Source organism: Meleagris gallopavo, chromosome 5 (genome assembly GCF_000146605.3).
Source record: "Meleagris gallopavo isolate NT-WF06-2002-E0010 breed Aviagen turkey brand Nicholas breeding stock chromosome 5, Turkey_5.1, whole genome shotgun sequence".
In the NCBI taxonomy this organism is placed as follows: domain Eukaryota; kingdom Metazoa; phylum Chordata; class Aves; order Galliformes; family Phasianidae; genus Meleagris; species Meleagris gallopavo.
The window spans coordinates 56,950,734-56,971,754 of record NC_015015.2 but is presented as its reverse complement, the minus strand read 5'-3'; the positions used below and the strand labels follow the sequence as shown (position 1 = coordinate 56,971,754).

The following is a 21,021-nucleotide window of genomic DNA, read 5'->3' as shown; positions in this document are numbered from 1 at the left end:
CGAAGGCGGCTGCAGGCCTAGGCCGGGCTCGGAGGCTCCTCTCGGGCTGCCCGAACGCCTCCTGCCCTGCCGTAGGCCTCTTCCGTCCACCTCCTCCCGTGGCTCGGGTCTAGGGAGCGCCGAAAGCTGCCTAAAAGCTCCCCTCCGTCCCCTCTCCGATGAGCTGCCGCGTTGTTAAGTCGATACTCGTATTTCGCCTTTGAAGATTCTGCATAATATTAGCTCTGCTTTGTATCTGATGTGAATAGATTGTGATTGTTTTGAGCGAGGTCCTGGCTATTTCATTAGGAGACCGAGCCCCGAGCCTGCTGTTAAACGGCAATGCGAAGGTCGGGCTGTTAACCGAGATGCCAGTTTGATTGTCTGGCAGATGATGGTAATAAGAAAATCGTTATCTTTAACTGCAAGAGTGTATTCTAAGGATGAGGGAAGAAGTGGATTTGTAATTCTCATTTTATTTAGAATGTGTGATACTGAGGGACGTGGCTTAATGGACACGGTGAGGATAAGTTGGGCTTGGGGATCTTAGAGGGCTTTTCCAACATTAAATGATTCTGTGATTCTGCAATGGCTCCAGTATCAGAGCTACTGATAAAGTGGAGTGAATCCTGCAGAAGGCTGTTGGGGCTAGCATGGGCTTGCAGTACCTGAGGGATGAGCCAGCTCTGCCTCAGCTCTTGGGATGGAAGATGCAGGTGATCTAGCTGTCCAAAAGGGACTTGTGGAGAGAAGGAGCCACAGCACAGACAAGGTGTTAGAGGCAGCAAAAAAAGGTCTGGTTTTAGTCTCCTTGGTTCAAAAGAGATATTGAAAAATTAGGGAGGGCCCTGTGGAAGACCACCAAGGTAATTACAAAGTTGGAGAATTTAGAGTTATAGAATTGTTTGAGTCGAAATGGACTTAAGGTCATCTGGTCCAATTCCCCTGCAATGAACAGGGACTCCAACAGCTCCATCAGGTGCTCAACTCCGTCCAGCCTGACCTTGGCATGTGGAAAAATGCAAAGGATTTGGGTTTGTTCAGCCTCAAGAAGGAAGGGCTCAGAGGAATCTAATTCCAGTCTTGTTTAAAAGTAATTAGGAAGAAGGAGGAGGGACTTCTCAACAACACACTGTGACAGGACAAGAGGCAGTGGGCACAAGTTTAAAAAAAAATAAATCAGTTCTAATAGTTTCTACTTTTTTAATCACAAGGCATTTAATGATTGTATGCACATCTGCCAAAACTGACACAGTTCATATGAAGTTTACTGAATATTAATTGCTTTTTGAGCTAACTTTCTTTGTTGACATTAGGGAAGCTGTAAAATATCTCACTGAAACTCTTCAGTCCCTCAATGAAGAAGAGTTTGAGGATGTAATTGACAGAATCATCGATGCTGTTGAAAAACAGCCTTGTAAGTAAACACTTTTTTCCTAAGCTTGCTAAGATTATCTTGCACTTACAGTGTTATTTAGACAGAGTTACTGACAACTTATGCACTACAGTGTCACTCTGGTCTAGGAGGTTGATCAAGATAGATGTATTTGTTGACATTTTGTTTTGTTAAATACTGAAGTTTGTAATGTCAGCAAAAGTCAGTGTCACTTTGTTGTTTGAAAAGTTGGCAAGTTGGTAGCTCCTGACTTTTGGATTCCAAGAGTAGTGAAATTCTTCACTGCCAGCTACTAAAAGCTCCTAGCTGAGTTTGCGTGGGCATCTTTGCATCTGAAACTGTCATCTAAAATGCGCAAATAAACCAAAGAAATAGCAAGAAGTTAGTTCACTTGTTATTCTGTAGCCCAGGTCCAGAGAAATATTAATGTTGTTGACAGCTGTAATTTTCAGAGCCTCACTGTATCTGTGAGAAGGGAACAGTTACCTCCCTTTGACCAGAGGTCACTGCATTTGCATTCAAGTGGAGAGGCAGGTACATGTGCTGCAATAATCCAGCACGTTTGCTTAAAGCAGCTATGGAAGGAGTTTAACATCTGAATGTTCTCTGAATGTTTGCTCAGGGCAGATGCTGACGTTCTGTTATGCTGACTGATCTTGTAGTAATGTTGGGCTGAAGGTGCTGCTAACAATTGGGGCACTACAGCAATGGATGAGCTGTACATCCTTGATGTATGAAAATGCGTCAGATATCATAAATGACTGAATCCAAAAATGAATCCAGAAAACTCCTGGAAAACCCTGTTTATGCATGAGACACTCTATGAGTTGAGCTGTTGCTGGTAGCATTCCCACAACTCCTGTAATTCTGAGCATGTCTGAAACTCTGTCATCCTGGCATCCTTTTCTTTGGGTACCATTTCCTGCTTAAACTGTCCTCAGGCACAGTGTCCCTAATTGTGGGCCACAAAACACAGGAGTTGTCACATCCTTACCTAAAGAACATGGCTGAAGGGGGTGGCACTGATGCCTAACATGCTCGTGTGTTTAATAATCTGAGCTCATGAGGAAACCTGACCAGTTTTTTTGGCTGAGGAGATTCAATCCCATATAAATGTTAGTTCAGGAAACATTCTCAGCTTTCCTATTTAAAGCAGGTTAAATAAAATGTGGACATTTGATTGCTTTATCTATAGAGTAGCAACAACAGAAGTTACAACTTTACGTTCTTACACTAGCCATTGGAAAACACAGCTGATCAGATAGGGAGCCAAAGCAGTTTGAAGAGCTGGTCCTCACCTAGTGTGAAGTCTGCTGGTACAAATTCACACGTGCACATTTTTGAGCAGTTCTAAATCAGTACAAGAAGCTCCAGGGCCAATGTAGTACCTGTGGTTGTTTTTGCTAACGCTGGTTTTTGTACAAGGTGGGATTTTGTGCTATAAATACCAGTGTTATCCAGCTAATGACTGTAAGTTGCTTGACGCCACAATTTGGATGTGCTGATATCCCCCGTGATTCCTGGTGGCTCACCTGGTGCCCCTCCTGCTCTTCAGCACTGTCTTACATGAGTTGTGATTTTGTTTCCTGAGTCAGCAACTCCAGCAGTCAGGCTTGGCAGCACTGACCAAATCCTTTTGTGAATCCATGCCTTGGTGTCCCTCTCAAATTCAACAACACGTTCATGTTTAGAAATGTTTTTGAATTTCAATTATCAGTTTAACATCTATGAAGGCAACAATGTGCCTGTCTCCAAGATTGTGCTAAACTGTTTGAATACTTATTTATGACAGCAATCTGTGCGATAATGTTCTGGAATAAAATTAACCTTCAGAATGTGAAAGTTCTCATCTAACACATTTGTAGTATATTTGGCAGCTTTGCATAAGCTATAATTGTCTTGCTGTCCATGTTTAGTGAATCAATGGTGGGCACAATATGAGCGTGGCTTAATTTTTTGCTTTCTACTGGTAAGAATACTAAGTGATCCATCCTGTGTGTTGTTACCTATTTGAAAATATGCTTTTTTGTGTAGTAGAGAAGGCTCAACCATTTCTTGTAAAGTGTATGAGACCTCCACGCTTTCTTACCACTCTCCAATATGCTGCACTTCTAACTCTTTGAAATTTTCTTTCCAGTGTCAACTAATATGATCGAACTGCCCACGGTGGAAGCAGCTGTCCAAGAATGTAGCCAAGCGTCAGATGAAACAATGTACAGTGACATTATTTCTTTTTATTTGATGTTTATGGGAGTTGGTATGCATTCCTTTATTTCTGATTGGGAAATAAATGTCAGGCGTTTCCAGCAGTGCTACACATGCCAGTAATTGCTTTGTGCTTTGTCTTCCTGATGCTGCCTTGGAAGGTTGGTAATGTTCCTTCTTAGAAAATTGGTTCTCATGGATAGTCCTCTGGGGGATTCTAAATATAATGCCGACATTCTGGAATTAAAATTACGTGGTTATGTGTTACAAGTGACACAGATTGAATATTAACCAATGAAATAAACCAATAGGGAACTTGTTACTTCTGTTCATTTCTTTATTTCCTTTTCTCCAGATGAAAATTATATGAGGCTGATTTTGTGACTTTCATAAGATAGCACTTGGAAAAGTTTTCCTTCAGGGTGCTGCTTTCTGCTTTTTTGTGTGTTTTTTTTTTTTGTCTAGCAGGGCTGTTATTTGGAAAACTGTGATTGATTTTCACTCTGTGATAACAAAGCAGAGAACAATTACTTGAGCTTCTGAGAGTTTTATTTGTGATTGTGATGAATGTGTTTTCTTCAGTGTTTGCCTTGTGTATTGACATCGTAATGCAAATCATGAAAATAAATGGTTTGTTAGGCATGTCAGATACTGTGATCCCACAGTTTCTCAGTGTGAAGCAAATTTACTTATTTTTGACTTTTCTCCTAGTCATTGGAACCTTTATAATGCTGGTGGTTTCAATGTGACTTTTTCTTATGTCACTTCATATATTTAAATGCTTTTTTTGCTCCTGCCAGGCTGAGGGAGCTGGGCTTGTTCAGCCTGGAGAAGAGAAGGCTAATGGCAGCCTTTCAGTACCTAAAGGGAGCCTGCAGACAGGAGGGGAATCAGCTCTTGGAAAGGGGAGATAACAGCAGGACAAGGGGAAATGGTTTAAAGTTGAGGGAGGGCAGATTTCAGTTGGATGTGAGGGGGAAGTTGTTTGCTGTGAGAGTGGTGAGGTGCTGGAAGAGCTGCCCAGAGAGGCTGTGGATGCCCCGTCCATCCCTGGAGGTGTTCAAGGCCAGGTTGGATGGGGCCCTGGGCAGCCTGGGCTGCTGTGAGATGTGGAGGTTGGTGGCCCTGCCTGTGGTTTGGGGGGGTTGGAGCTTCGTGATCCTTGAGGTCCCTTCCAACCCGGGCCATTCTGTGATTCTGTGATTCTGTGACTGCACAGGTTCTCAGTGCAGAGGCCTGAAAGGAATACTTCACAGGTCACTCATGCCTCTCAAACTTTTAAATTACAGTGCAGGAAGCTTGGGGATAAAGTTTTGTATGAAATACAAATGAAGTCCAAGACACCATTATCTGATAGGCAGTGATTGTTGTCCTGTGCTTGTAAACCACAGCGAGGGTTCATGGAAAAATTTTTATCTATTCTAATCAATTTGATGCTCTTAGTGTAAGAGAGTAATGGAGATATCAAAGAGAACAGTACCAGTACATGTGATAGGAGCTATCAACTCAGTAAATGATTTGAAGATTTGTGTAAGTTTATACCTATTCACATAAAGCATGCCAAGACTGTTCTGTTCTCAAAAAAGTTACCAGAGGATAATAATAGAAATAACACAGAGATACATCTTTTTCCAAGTGAAGTTCCTTTTGTTTTTTAATTAGAAGGTGCTTCAGTAGCCAGTGGGTAGAGTGGAGCAGGAGATACAGTGGTAACACAGGGTAATAGAGAACGAAACAAACAGACTTCTCTTTAAAATGTTTGTTTAATTATTTTCTCTCCTTGTTGTTTGTTAGTTCCACCTCAGTTAACGCTGTAAATAAATTCTCATTTCAGAGAAAATGTTTTCAACATTATTGGAGCCTTTGATATTCCACGCTACATTTACAGTTCAGAAAGAAAGAGATTTCTACCGTAAGTCGTGCATATTTTAAGCTTCAGCTGCTCCTTGTTTTAAGAGATAGCCTGTATTTCTGTATGTCTAAGAAGTCTCTGTTCTGTTCTTTCCCTCTTGGGTTCACTCATCTCAAGCTCATGTGAGAAAGTAAGATAATTTTGTTTCTCAAAGCCTGACTGACTCTACAGAGGCTATGATAAATGCTGGCTCATTAATAAATGTGCCACTGGGTTTCTCCCCACTTTGTAGGATGGAGCTGAAATGGCCATCTCTGTCTTCTGTGACAGTGTATTCTGTGCTGCCTGTGATCCGACTAGCTCTGAAACTCAAGTATTTATCACACAATGTGCCAGCTGTGTTAATGCCATTTAAGGAATACAAGAGACAGTAAGGCTAAGGGCATACATCACTAAAAATGTAATGATTACATTTTTGCTTTCTGTATTTGGCTCTTGGATTTTTTTCCAGTAAATTTGGTGTCTCTGTTGTCTGTATTTATTTCCTAGACTGTAGCTTGCAATGTCCTGTAGCTGTGGGGCATTTCTAAAGAGAGCTATAGTATGTTTAAAAAAGAAAAAATGGAGCAAGCGGTGATCCTCCAGGATGGAAAAAGAAAGAAGTTGTTGGAGGAATTGGTTACAAATGTTCTGCTAGAACATTTACATTCACTGAAGAATTTACATTAACAGCAAGCAGCCCAGACTGCTGAGCCCAATAGAGGCTGTACTTTTACAAAGCTGCAGGTGTTGTTAGCTGAGAAATTGATAGTTATGTTTGTTGTGAGGCATTACAATGACCTTCATGTAATGTCATTTTCTAGTCTTGGTTCATGAATCTGCCAGTCAGCAACAACATTCTGTGTGTCTGCAGGAGGAGGTTAATTCCAGTGCCATCTAGCTTTTTAGGCTATCAGAAGCAGAGAACCCCATGAAGATGTTCTGCTCATCAAAGGGAAGAAACTGTACTTGTTCACGGTCACTTATTAGGCATAACTGCTTTTAAAGAATGGACTTCTGCAAAGTCCTGTTCATGTGGAAATACAGGTCTTGAGATCTGTGATGTAGAGGAAAATTAAATTGATGTAGCTTTCAAAAACAGAAACACGGGGGCCCTAGCAGAAATCTTACTCATTGCCTAAATATATTATGCAGTAGCACTATAGCTTTTGCAGACACCTTTTAGATCAATAAGTAATTTCTGTGTGTAGAATGTACCTTTTTTAATCTTGATTTTGTTGAACTTCTTGCAGTCTGTCAATGACCAACTTTCCTGTACCAAATTTATTTGGAACTGCCAGAGATAAAGCAGAGTTGTTTCGTGAACGTTACTCCATCTTACAACAGGTCAGAAACGGTTTTGCTTTGTTTAACAAAACACATAAACAAAATGCTTTTTCTTTTTTGCTGCTAAATACAGGTATAGTCTTCTCAACTGACACCGTGCAGCGTGATGGATGCATGTGTTTGAGCATTTTAGCATCATGTCATAAGAGCAGGCTTTCTATTGTATGTGTGTCTTCCTCCTGTCTCTCCTGTGTTTGATAGCCTGTCATTGTACCTAGTGCTTGTTGAGATAATACAAACCTGAAACCCTGGGAAGCTCTCATTCAGCCTCTTCTTGAAGCATTGATATTTGCTTCTGCCTTATTTCAGTTATTCATTTTCCAGTTATCAGAATGCTCAGCAGGAGCCAGCCACGCTTTGTCATCTCATGGTGGCAGTTGTGCCCTGTTCCCTGTTGTGAGCAGCTCCTGAGCAGAGTTCCCCAGCAGACTGGCTTTGCACTGCTGTGGTGTTGGCAGCCACAGGTATTGACAGCATCTCTAGGTGGTGGTGACCCTGCACAGTCTTGTGCACTCAGCTCAGAGTCAGCCTATGGGCTCATCTCTGAGCAGGACCTCAACTCAGTTCTTTCCTTCCATCCACTCTCCCCACACATTGAAGTGTAACCGTGCTGTGCTTTGCCCCGCCATCTGGCATGAGCAGTATGAGGTCAGGGAGTGAATGGCTGACATGATGACTTGTTAATTGTTTGTGAGGTGTCTGCTCTAAGAGATGCACAACACAGATCATCCCATGTGCTACCAGGTTCTGTGCAGAACCATTATACCTCTGCGCAGCCCCAACCCCAGTGAACCACCAGGAGGCAGGCAGTGAGCCCGGCTTTTTGCTGTGCCACCCCACCGTGACTAGCTTGATCTTTGGCCCAGGGTTACATATCCCAGGCACCAGCAACTCCATCTTCCAAAGAGTGCTGCTGCTGGGAGTGTATATACTGCAGTTTGGGAGCCTCTAACCTGGAAGCCAGTTAACCACTAGGTAAAGATTTAGTCCATACAAACAATATGTTAAGTTTACTTCTTTGTGACCTCCAGAAGAGTGAATGTTCAGGTTGCTAGTGAAAGCTGCTAGAATTAATTCCTGCATGTGGTACATGGGCTGGTAGCAATGAGTTTGTTCCAAGGAGAGGTATTTAGACTGCATGAAAAGCACTGAAAGAAGTGAAAATTTCTACAGTGTATTTTCTACATGCTCTGCACTTTAGTTTTACTGTAGCTTGTCCCTGTTTGTAAAAAAAGACCTCAAACACGAAACAACAAAAAAAAGTATTTGCTTTTAATAGGCCTGCCCTGAAGAGAGAACCTGCCCTCTTCTACATAGCCAGCATTTCATACAGTTTCCCTTGCTGTCTCACTGCTTTCCTCCAGGTAGTCAGAAATACATTACACATGCAGTTACTTCTTGGGCTTAGTTTTATAGTCCAATGTGAATCTATTTCTTAGAAGCAAATTATTGTCCACTGACCTGGTTGTGCAAAAACATGTCAAATGTTGCTGGATAAAATAGAGTGAGAGAACTTCACAAACTATTTTGTATGGTAGTTGTAATGAACTGACTTTTTGACAGCACTTCTTTTTTTTTTAAACTATATTACTTCAATTTTGGTTTCTGCAGAGGACTCACAGACATGAGCTGTTTACACCTGCAGCAGTCGTCGTTCATCCTGATGACAGTAGGAGCAAATTCCAGGTAAAAAGTCTTTATTTCTTGCAAAGGGAACTGTTCTTGGTGTTGTGCTTTAATGCACAGTGACACCTTATTTTTCCATCTAATATGGGTGATCAATGGAAATGAGGTTTTTTCTATCATTTTTAGTTTGTGTGTCAAAATGGCAGTTATGTGCCTTACATCAGCATGATGACCAAGCTGCTTATAAAACAGCTATGAAGTGCATGAGAAATGCAGCTTCCCAAGGTGGAAATACATTAACTGCTCAGCTTTACACTTTTTTTCCCTTTAACTTGAGAATATTTTTCTTCTTTCTTTTATTAGCACCAGGTTCACAAACCTTTGGTTCAATAAGTTCACAACCTGAGTTTGTTCTGTTTCCATCTCAGTTTTCTCATATTAAATGCTCTTCTGATGTGATGTAATTATTACATATTTAAAAGAAAAATGTATGCATGTGTCTCTTGGTACCAAACAGGTTTTGTTTTGAACAGCTTGCCTGTTTCTGCTTGTTGAGAGCATGCCATCTTTTAGGAAAAAAACAAGTGACCTTAGCTGAGTTGAGCTTGCATCTCCACGCAGGCTTTGTAGGCATCTTTCTCTCTTGACAGCTTCCTGTTCTCCTGTCAACAGTGCCAAGAGCATCTATTGTTTATGCTGATGTTCCAGGAGGATTGTCTCCCTTAACTGCATCTTGGCAGACCAAAATGAGTTTGTCCAGAGAACGCAGACAGCCTGCTGTGTGCTATCACTGATGTTACTCGGGAGTATTCTGTCATCCATCTAAGGCTCCTCAGCAAAAATAATTAGTGTTTTAGCCTGGGCGGAGATTCAGATCTGCCCTGTGGTTCAGATCGGATCCTGCTGAAGATCCAATTACTAAAATTGACATTCATATGCAAGAGCAGAAATTGCCACTTGTTCTTTTCAGTTTTAATGCTTTTGTAAGCAAAAGAACAACAACAAATATTTACTTGCTAAGCACTTCTTTGTGCTGGCAGCCATTATTGGAAATATTTCCCTCAAGTCTGCTACATTTGACATTCATAAATGTGTCCCTGATTTTCTAATGAGCCTGAATTCTGTCCTAGCTTGTTTGTGTATTTATGCAAGAATATTTGTATATGCTGTCCGATACTTTGTCTTGCTTGCTTCAGAAAAGCTATTTTGGAGACCTGGAGTTAATCTGACATGATTCTTTGCCTTTGGTTCCAGCTTAAAACAGTAGAAACACTGCTGGGCAATACAGTGAAAGTGGGGGAAGTGATTGTCCTTGGGATGATAACTCAGCTTAAGGAGGTAAGTTGCTGTTTACTGTGGATTGTCTAGATCACCATTCATTCAGCACTAGAATATATTAGGAAATGAGAAGGCTCAATCAGCACCTTGTCCTCCTGTGTAAGCTGGTGACAGAACTGCCATCGGTGTCCATGGTGCAAGACTCATTCCTTAAAAAGAAGTCTACATTTTCTGGGTGTGCTCCTTACTGAAATGCTGGGGCCTCCAATCACTGTGTTGCACTAGCACTGCATTGGCCTGTGACTAAGGGGAGGAATACACTAATGGAGTGCCTGAGGGAAGGTGCTAACATAAACTACATTGCTTTCAGTTCCACATTTGTGCTCCAAGCATATAATATAACACTTCACTAAACTGTTTATAAATGCTGACTGGTAAATGTTTGTGATTAAAGCATTTACATGTCTGGATATCCTTTGCTTCATTAATTAATCCTGTTTTTTTTAGGGGAAGTATTTCCTAGAAGACCCTACAGGAGTTGTCCAGCTAGACCTTAGTCAAGCAATATCCTTTATTTATGATCTAAGAGTTGAGTAAATTTCCTGTAGGTCTGAGGATGCTCAATTTGAATAACAAATCCATATTGACCATTAAGAGTTATGTATAGAGAGCTGCAAGTTGCAGCTCCATCTTTTTCTTTCTTTTACAAGTTTCATGGTTGCTGGAGCTCAGTGCCCTTTTGAAGGACAAGGATAGTATCCCTGCTAGTGGAAATAGAGTGTGTTCCTGTTCCTGTGCTGTTTGTATTAAGCTGGCTGAAAAGTAAACTTTGGCTACAGAATCAGTGTAAGAGTCCTGATCTAAGAAAAATATATTTCTTAACCTTTCTTCACCAGTTCCACAGTGGTTTATATACCGAATCATGCTTCGTTTTGGCAGAAGGTAAAGCAGACTTCTTTTTTTTAACTTGGAATGAATTATTCTGCAGGTGGCTTTTGCTGCAGTTAGGCATTTGCCAAATGTGGCTAAAAAGAGAAGTCTGATCTTGGTGAGGCTTGACCATGAGCTGGGCTTGTGACTGAGAATTTTGGCCCTAAGTCTTTCGTGTTATTTCAAGCTCTTGAGGCAGAACTCCATGACACTCTATGCTTTTCAGTGATGTCAGTGAGGTGAGAGAAGCCACAACAGTGTTGGGAGTTGGCCTTAGTTAGACTGTATACAGCATGCTTGGAGAAGATATGACCAGAAGAAGAATGTGGACTAGAATAACTGAACAGCCTGGTCTGGTGGTTGGGGACCCTGCACTCAGCAGGAGGGTTGGAACTAGATGACCATTGTGGTTCTTCTCAACCCAGGCCATTCTATGATTCGATGACTCTGTGAATAAAAAGAAAATACTGCTTTGTGTTGTCAAAGCCTCAGTTTTTCAGAGGCTTCTCATTAAGACGGTGTGTAGTTTTGGAGCCTTAGATGTGCAGTGATGGACATTGCTGTTTGTGGGACATTGCTCTGTGCATTCTGTTAATGTGTTTTATGTTTAAAATTTATGAAATATGCTAAGTAGAAGAGAAGCACAAGTGGGGATTGAGTACCACTCTGTCACTTCTTTTAAGAGATGACAGTTCTCAAGAAAGGGTGCAGTTTGATGCAGACCCTTCAGGGGCAGAGCCAGTGAAAATGATTGTTGTTTCCCTATATTCTTACTCAGTTGGATTGAGAAGATGATGTGGCTGTATGGGAATTCTATGCAGTAAATCCATTCAAAGAAATGGTCGAGGCCTAAAATAGTTGGTGTCTTGTACAGCCCGTTTTTCAGCCATATAGTTCCCTGCTGCTGTTCACTGCTGAGCAGTGCAGGGACTGGTGCTGTCACAAGAGAGGGATTGATGGAGGCTGGGACTGAGCAGCACAGCTGCCAACTGTCTGACTAATGTCTAGGGTATGATGCTGTTACAAAAACTAAAGGTTATTTTGTTGTTCAAAAATGTCTTAGGTTGGTATGAAGATGAAGTTTTTCATGTGAATGCTTTCGGATTTCCGCCTACTGAGCCGTCTGCTACCACTAGGTATAAAACTGACTTTCAGCAGCCTCACTCTGACTTTGTATTTTGTTGTAGGTTTCCAAGTAAGCTCATTATCATTTTATAATTTTTGTGACATTGAAGTATGCTATTATTTTCCCTCCCCAGATATTTCAAAATAAATACTTTCTTCTCCTGTGAAGAAGGGTTGAAGGAAATGGGATTGTTTAGCTTGGAGAAGAGAAGGCTCTGGGGAGACCTCATTGTGGCCTTCAGTGCTTGAAGGGAGTGGATAAATGGGGGGGTTTGTGAGGGTGGATGGTGATAGGACAAGGGGAATGGTTTTAAACTGAGACAGGGGAGGTTTGGGTTGGATATGAGAAGGAAGTTTTTCACTCAGAGGGTGGTGAGGCACTGGAACAGGTTGCCCCAAGGAGGCTGTGGATGCCCCATCCCTGCAGGCATCCAAGGCCAGGCTGGATGTGGCTCTGGGCAGCCTGGGCTGCTGGTTGGTGACCTGCACACAGCAGGGGGTTGGGACTGGGTGAGCATCGTGCTCCTTTGCAACCCAGGCCATTCTGTGATTCTGTGAAATACGATTTTAAGGAGGCAGTTCTGAGACTTGCATGTTCTGCATGTTAATGACCACTGAGATCTAACCACTTCTGAACTGCAAAACTAAATAACTATTACATAGGAATAAGGAGCTCCATGTTGCTCAGGGAATGAATGAGGGAGGGAACCCTGGGTACACATTACCCTGAGATAATCTATGAAATTATGGCAGGGCAGTGCCCATGCTTTATATCTAAGTGACTGCTATTTATTTTCCTTGATTTCTCCATCAGCTACTAAATTATAAAGGATATGATTTGAGCTACCTTTCATAATAATTCATAATAATAATAATTAATAATTATGACTCAGGTGAGTCATAATCAAAACTAGTAATTATTTGAGAAGAGAACAGAATTGACATGAATATTTTAATAATGTAGAGCCTTCTATGGGAATATAAACTTCTTTGGAGGTCCTTCCTCAAATTCAGTAAAGGCTTCTGCAAAGCTGAAGCAGCTGGAGGATGAAAATGAGGATGCCATGTTTGTATTTCTTTCCGATGTGTGGCTGGACCAAGCTGAAGTACTAGAAAAGCTGCATACAATGTTTTCAGGTAGGTGGTGGCTGTTTTGATTCTGAGCTTTGTTTTAGAGAATTTTTACCATCTCCCTTGATCCTTAGCAGCATTGCTGATGGCACTGGTAAGTGTGACAAGACACACAGCTAGAAGGTCCAATGCTGTGGCTGTGTCCCTTCCCTGCTGTGGGCTGAGAGCTCTGGCCTTGTGGTGAGCCCACACAGGGAATATCCCATGGGAAACCTGTGTTGGAGAGCTGTAAGCTGATGCAGCTTTCTCTACTTGCATCCTGTGGTTGCTCACGTGAGCATCACTGTCCATGCAGTATGGCTGGCAGCACAGCTGCTCTGCCCAGGGGTGCTAACTGTGATCTGAATGTGCTTTTCTGTGAAACAGTGAGTTTTGTACCTTTTTCAAAGGTATGCATTTAAATGAAAAGGTTGGGCAACGATTTTCAAGAGTCCTTTTACTGTGTTTATTGTGTATTTTGAGTGAATTTCAGTTTTGAGAAAGTACCAATAAGCCCAGCTGCTGGCAATATTTTACAGAACCCTCTGAACCCCAGTCTCAATAAAGCCAGCGAGGTCTTGCTGCAGTTTAACGATAGCTATTTGCATTTCGTGTTTGCTGTTCTATTTCTTCTGAATCTTTCACTAACAGATTTATAAATTGGATTGTATTATATTTTTGTGAGCTGTCACTTGGTTTTCATAAATCTTTTAGCACCAATATTGTTTTAGACAGTAGCCATTTTATGTGTTTTGACAGGAAAGTTCATAAAAAGTCATCCTAGCCTTAGTTTAAAGAAAACTTTTTACTCCATCAGAAGAGATGTGGCTGGCAGGGACAGGGAGGTGATTGTCCCTCTCTACTCTGCCCTTGTGAGGCCCCATCTGTGTCCAGGTGTGGAGCCCCCAGCACAAGAAGGACAGGGAGGTGTTGGAGAGGGTCCAGAGGAGCCACAAAGATGATCAGGGGGCTGCAGCACCTCCCCTACAAAGACAGGATGAGGGAGCTGGGCTTGTTCAGCCTGGAGAAGAGAAGGCTGTGGGGTGACCTCATTGCAGCCTTCAGTACCTAAAGGGAGCCTACAGACAGGAGGGGAATCAACTCTTGGAAAGGGGAGATAACAGCAGGACAAGGGGAAATGGTTTGAAGTTGAGGGAGGGCAGATTTCAGTTGGATGTGAGGGGGAAGTTGTTTGCTGTGAGAGTGGTGAGGTGCTGGAACAGCTGCCCAGAGAGGCTGTGGATGCCCCGTCCATCCCTGGAGGTGTTCAAGGCCAGGTTGGATGGGGCCCTGGGCAGCCTGGGCTGCTGTGAGATGTGGAGGTTGGTGGCCCTGCCTGTGGTTTGGGGGGGGTTGGAGCTTCGTGATCCTTGAGGTCCCTTCCAACCCTGGCCATTCTGTCATTCTTGTCTCTCTTGAACACTTTCTGTTTTTTTTACCAATGGAAAATGTCAGTTATTCTCAAAATATGGGCTGTTTCTTCCACGCATCATTACATTAGTAATGATGGCAACATTTGGATAACAAGCATCTGTGAGATCTGTGAATTGCTTCTTTGTATTCCAGAACAGTTTTGGAACAGCTTGTCCTGTCTGCCTTAGGTAGAATGGAGGTGTGAGAGGGCAGCTGCTTTAAAAAACAAGCAGTATAAAATTAAGGGTGCCAAACTGCTATTCACTTAAGGAAAATTGAACGCATTGTCATAATATCTACTGAAAAGTTAAGTAGTTAACTATGAAGTTAGGAAACCAGTTCTGTATCTTGATGAGAGTTGGCAAGATTCTTGATCCAAACCAAGCCTGAGCTAAAACTGCAAATGCTGAAGCAATAAAGGGCCTTTGGTCAGGGAGGTTAATATACTAAGCTGGAAGAGATGCATATATTGTGTTTACTACTTTCAGACTTTTATTTTATAGCCAAGTGGTAAAGCTCCTAATTGTATACTAAAAGTAATAGCAGAGAGGAATAGCAAGGAAGAAATACTGCTGAGCCATTTCCCTGCCATAAGCAATTCTATCCTGTTTACCCCCGCTGGTTTGTAACATAGTGAAGGAAATGCAAGTCTGGTGCTGCAGGCCAGGGAGCTGGAGTGTGAGCTGGAACATGAAACAAATACCTGAGTAGATGTTTTATTTTTGTTTTAGAGGTGGCAAATGGGTTTATTTTTTTAGTCATTGCTGAAAAGCAATGTGTGATTAGTGCTACTGTGAGGGTTCATCAGATCCTTAAAATGCTCGTGCAGTGCTGTTGCTTTATAATGCTAAAAAATGAGTTAAATATTAGGAGAGCTTTTGAATTGAATAATGCATGTAGATTAATAATAATCCATTGCTACTTACTTGCTATTTTTCTTTTCAAGGAAAGAATGTATTATTATTATAGGTTTTAGTTGTATAATTATGGGACTGGGTCAGTGATTAGTTGTATACACACAAACAATGTTGTTGGAACTGTAAATAATTAAAGCCTGTGTCTAGAAAATAGTTAGGGGTATTAATAGAAGCAGAGCTTGAAGTGCTGTTTTGGTTTTTGTTTTTCATGAAATGGACTGGAGGCTGAATGATGAAAGATCTTGAGGTGGATGGATGTTACACTCACATGTGCTTTGTTTTCCCAGGTTATTCCTCTGCTCCTCCAACCTGCTTTTTCTTTTGTGGAAATTTCTCATCTGCACCATATGGAAAAAACCAAATTCAGTCTCTGAAAGGTGTGGAATTCTTTGCAGTCAATCCTGAGCATTAAATTAAAACAGATGGTAAAACTATTTAAGAAGGCAGAAAAGAAGTGCAGTGTTTTTGCTGTGCTGAAGTGTACAAGTGATCTGTGTCATGTGTGTTTTTGTTCTAACCAAGTGCTGCTTCATACATACTTTTTTTCTGGCTCTAGGTTCCTTGAAGGCTCTTGCAGATATCATATGTGAATATCCCAGCATTCATAAAAGGTATACAGTGAAGTGCTGTGGGGGTGGCAGGGGGAATGTGCTTGTTTTGGAAAATTTTGCTTTAATTACTTAAGAAACAAACAGATAGCACATTTTCCCATTTTTGTGAGCCAGCTGTAATCAGGTTACAGGCCTGTAAGATTGTTTGGGGATCTGTGTAAGGCATTGATTCTGGCTACAGCAGTTTGGTCATGGAAGCTGCCCGTTGAGTCAGCAAAGGTGAGCCTGCCCTTCTTGGGAGCATTTCCCAGATGGATTAAGCATGGTCCACAGTTCTCCAGAAGCTCTATTTGAGTGAGGCTTTTTTCCTCTGGAATTCCTTTGCATTCAGGAGGGATCTGACAATGCAGTACTGCTTAATAAACTGATGTCCAGGTCTTGATGCTGCTAGCAGCAGCTGCAGGCTTTCTGTACCAACCCTGAGAAATGTCATCTGAAACACTGCTTGCCCAGAGTTTCTTGTTTCTGCCTTCCTGTTCTTGCCTGCATGGTTCTCCACAGCTGTTAGTTTGAGAGTCGAGCAAAACAACACCATCTTGAAGAGGGATGGATCCTTTATCTGTTTTTTTTCTCGTATCCCTATTCAGTGGAAGCTCCAGAACTAAATACTTTCTACAGATGTTTGAATATACAAAGGAAAGAAAAACAGGGAGACAGCCAGGCTTATCCTTTCTGGCTTCTCACCTTTGAGTTCCTAACAGTAGCCATGAAGCAGAGCTAGTTCCTAGGGTAGGCTCCCAGAGCAGTCATTTCTTAAATATGAGTTCTTCCACTTCAATGCAGGATAGATATGAGCCTTATGACTCAGTTGTGATTAAAGTTGTTCATAAGGCCTGAAGGAACTGTCTCTCTGCCATGGAATATGTTACTTGTGTTCATCTGTGAAATTGTGGTAGTACATAACCGATGGTAAGATACTTCTAGGATTATTTTATGTGAAAGCAATGTGTTTAACTTATTGCAGTAGTCGATTTGTGTTTGTTCCTGGCCCTGAAGATCCTGGTCCTGGCTCTGTTTTACCACGGTCAGTTTGCTTCACTTGTTACATTTTGAAAATTTGAATTAAATAGTTAAAGAAAGTAAGAAATTTGTTTGATACACATGTTGCTGCTTATTTTAGACCTCCTCTGGCTGAAAACATCACTCAGGAATTCAGGCAGCTGGTACCATTTTCAGTTTTCACCACAAATCCTTGCAGGTAACAGTCTAACTTACTGAGAGTTTTCATGTTGTTTTTTTTTCTTCTTTTTTTTTAACTGAGCAACTAGTTTATGTGCAGATGTAGTGGTCTTAACATTTTTAAATGAGGAGAATTCCTCACATTAATTGTAACTAATTTAAAATACATTAATATAGAAGTAAGTTAGTGATGACGCATCTTGTACAAAATGGTTTGGAAGTACTGCTAGAAGCTTAACTCAGTATAAAAAAAAAACTTAAAAACATCTTTTTTCTGAATCTGGAGGGAGAGAAACAAAGATGAGAAGGTATTGTTTTAATTGAAATGCGTGTTTTCATTTTGCTGTATTAGAGTAAAATTAACTTTATAATACATCTTTCCATCTGCTAGCATTTCATTGTAATTCATTTAATTTCATTGATGTTTTCATTTAGGATTCAATATTGCACACAAGAAATAATTATCTTCCGTGAAGATTTGGTAAACAAAATGTGCAGAAACTGCGTCCGCTTCCCTAGCAGCAGCATGGACATTCCCAATCACGTGAGTTGTGTTCAGCACTTCTTGTTAAGTTCTTGACTACTATTTTTTTTTTTTTTTTGATCAGCAAACCTACATTTGGGCTGCCTCTGACCTGCAGAGGTACATGTTTACTTCTTAGAGTAACCAGGTTTCTTGAAAGAGTTGTGAGGAGGGATCTATGCATGTAGTAGTATTGCTTGCATTTATTTCTTGATAGCAGATAACTGAAACCAGGATGCTTGTTGATGACATCAAGTCGTTCTGACTGTCCTATTGCAGTTGTCCTGGAACTCAGAACTTCCTAGCAGCTGGCTGTTGGTGTGTATGCACCAGCAATGAACGTTGTACCACTAAACATTGATTCCTAAGGGCAAAGCTTAATACAAGTTACCTTTCTAAGATTTGATCAATTAACCAGTGACATTTGCAGTAAAGCAGCACGTCACTTTTTCAAAAGGTCACCTGCTTCATCTGCCTTTTCATTTGAAGTCTTAATCCTGCTTTTGATACATAGACATAGCACTCTGATTCTAGTTAATGAGTGCACGGCAGTTGATGAGACTTACTGATATAAGTGAATGAGAATGATCTAGACAATACTGGCTCATTGCTGTGATGGATGGAGTCTGTTTCTATTTATTTTATAGGTTTTTTTTGTTTGTTTGTTTTTAATTTGTTTGACTTGGAAACTTCCTGTTAACTCTTCCTTCTCTCCATCACAGCAATGCTCAGATTCTTTGTGTGCAGAGAGAACCCTGTTGTGGATACTGACGCACCTGTTCTCAATGTGCATTTTTGCATACATGTGTGTATGCTATAAACCTTGATTTACTCATACAGGGATTCCTGAATTCTGCCAGATGAAAATGGGAATTACAAGGGGAGCAGTTACTCAGCAGGTATCACTTAGGAATCAAAAACACAAATTCAAAGTAAAGACTGTAAAGTGTGGGTCTTGTGGTTAACTGGTATTGCAAGAAAAGCCCTGAGGAATAAAAGAAAGAACCAAAGGCTAAACACATACAGAAAATCTATGGCAGTGTTGGTACCTTTTGGTCTGGAGAAACAGATGAGCAGATTTTGCAGTTTGTGTATTAAAAAATAAAACAAAACAAATCAGCAGCTAGCTGTTGTAGTGAAATCACTGCTTTGCTATAGAAAGCCCCACTAACCAGAGGGAGCAAGATGCATGAAAAATATTTCCAGATTCAAAACTTCTCTATAGGCAGGACATTTGTAGGAATGAGACTGACTTATAGAATATGGTTCAGAACTCTCTGTGTTTATCTTGCAGTTTGTAAAGACCATATTATCACAAGGACACCTGACACCACTTCCACTGTATGTCAGCCCTGTGTACTGGGCCTACGACTACGCCCTGAGGGTCTATCCTGTGCCAGATATGCTCGTCATTGCGGATAAATACGACCCCTTCACTGTCACCAACACTGACTGTCTTTGCATAAATCCTGTAAGATTTCCTCACACTTTACAGAATAAGACTTGTACAAACAACCTTGAATTCATAAATAGCTTTATTAAAATAGCAGGAAAATTAATGATGGGTCAGTTGCCAAAGGGAATGCAGTTACATATGGGTGTGTCTCTTACCATCTGTACAGCGTTGTGCTTACACATTTGTGGTGTATTTTTCTTCACAGGGTTCTTTTCCAAGGAGTGGGTTTTCTTTCAAGGTATTCTACCCCTCCAACAAGACAGTTGAAGACAGGTAAATATATTCATTTTATTTGCTGACTTTCTAGTTATCAGGAGGAATACAGAAAAGCAATTATATAAACAGAACGAATGTTCTAGCAGTTAATGCAGCAGTGTAAGAAATTCAGAAGCCTAGACCTAAAATAAGACATTCAGAAGTTATGGTCAGGAAACAGTGATGAGAAATGTGATCCAAAAGTAAATGGAAACATAGATTATAGTATTCAAATGATTTTCAGTAACTGAGACCCAGCTGGGAAACAGGTTTGTTTCTGAACATTATACTTGTTGCATGGGTTAATCACACTTAGAAATGATTTTTGGTTCATTTTGTGATCATAATCAAACTCAAAAGCCACTTTTATGCTCTGATTTCATGTATTTTACATGTGTGCTTATTCATTCTTACTGTGGTCTTTCAACAGCTGGAAAAAAACAAACCAGTTGCAAAACCAGAAAAACACAAAACGAAACAGTATCAAAATATTTACAACTGCGCTAAAAATTTCCATCTCTTTGAAATAACAGTGGTAGAACCAAATAGGAAAATTGCTATTTGTCTTGTCTGCCTCTGATTCAATTTCATGTCTTGTTGCAGCAACTTTTTGACATCTACATAAGAGATAATAGATCTGTGTAATCTTTACTTGAATACAGAAATAATCGTACCAGGAGATGTTTTAGGTCTTTAGATAGATCAAAACATTATGAAGTCTTTCAAAGATCATAGAATAGAGTAATGTGACATTTCTTTTGACTAAACCTTTCTTTTGTTTGGTATTTTCAGCAAGCTTCAGGGTCTCTGACTTTCTACAAGACCAAGCCTTTGTGAGGCCAACTGCAGCACTCGTTTAGATGGATTGATTTTATGATGTTTTGCAGGCTGTTCATAATAAATGTCAAAGCCAAGCTTATTTTGTACAAAAATAAACTTTTTACACAAAAATATGCTGCGTTTAGATAAAATTAATTTCCACAGCACAAGAAAAGAAGGCACCTGGAAGAAGCAAGGGCATGTATAGGAAATAGATATCTTTTAGAAAGGAAGTGAAGAAGAGGGAGAACTGTTTTTCCCTTGCTGAGCTGAACTGAGAGCTAGTTCTCTGCTACCCACAGGAAGGGCAGCACAGGCTGGGATTTGTCTTGGGGCAGGAAAGGCATAAGGCAGATTAGCCAGGGGCTGATTAGTGCTGGCAGGGGATAGTGTTACACAGCCAGGAAGAGGCGAAAAGGAACAGGGGTAAGGTCGTTTAAAATTCATGCGTCAGGACGTGGCAGTGCTAATTTCTATATGTGGTGTAGCCTGCAGCAGTTGTAGTGGCTCGCTGGGGCGCCATCTTGCTCGGCGTCGCCATAGCAACGGGCCGACGGCGCCAACGCCATCTTGTTTAGTGTCACTATGGCAACAAAAAAGGTGCCGCCATCTTGTTTATCGTCGCCATAGCAACGCGCTCGGCAGGCACAGAGCCGCCATCTTGTTTACCCGTCTCCACAGCAACCGGTGCGGCCATGGCGGGCCCGGGGCGGCTGGAGGAGCTGGAGCTGAGCTCCGAGGAAGCGGAGCGGCTGCAGCGGGCCTTCCGCGACGAGCGGTTCCGGGCGCTGTTCGCCGAGTATGCGGCGGAGCTGGCCGACCCGGAGCAGCGGCGGCTGTACGAGGAGGAGGTGACGGCTCTGGAGCGGGAGCGCGGCGTGGAGGTGCGCTTCATCCACCCGACGCCGGGCTACGTGCTGCGCACCAGCCAGGCCGGTTCCCGCCGCTGCTACCTCAACAT

The 21,021-nt window shown here is 41.5% G+C and overlaps 2 protein-coding genes across 2 annotated transcripts in view; both read left to right on the top strand.

Moving 5' to 3' along the window:
• The first annotated feature begins 988 nt into the window (after positions 1-988).
• On the top strand, positions 989-20,194 carry POLE2 (DNA polymerase epsilon 2, accessory subunit). Its single transcript, XM_031553752.1, has 18 exons — positions 989-1,396; positions 3,513-3,588; positions 5,415-5,492; positions 6,725-6,818; positions 8,430-8,504; positions 9,699-9,782; positions 10,230-10,286; positions 10,616-10,664; positions 11,716-11,788; positions 12,742-12,914; positions 15,505-15,594; positions 15,774-15,828; positions 16,793-16,852; positions 16,949-17,026; positions 17,443-17,551; positions 18,825-19,001; positions 19,192-19,259; positions 20,034-20,194. Exons 2-18 carry the CDS (start codon positions 3,524-3,526, stop codon positions 20,050-20,052), a joined length of 1,404 nt encoding a protein of 467 aa, XP_031409612.1. The 5' UTR covers positions 989-1,396; positions 3,513-3,523; the 3' UTR covers positions 20,053-20,194.
• Positions 20,195-20,670: 476 nt separating this feature from the next.
• The window catches only part of DNAAF2 (dynein axonemal assembly factor 2), an 11,339-nt gene continuing 10,988 nt past the window's right edge, over positions 20,671-21,021 (top strand). The window contains exon 1 of the mRNA XM_019616147.2: positions 20,671-20,992. Coding sequence (XP_019471692.1) covers positions 20,756-20,992 — 237 coding nt within the window. The 5' untranslated portion in view covers positions 20,671-20,755. The remainder of the gene's footprint in view (positions 20,993-21,021) is intronic.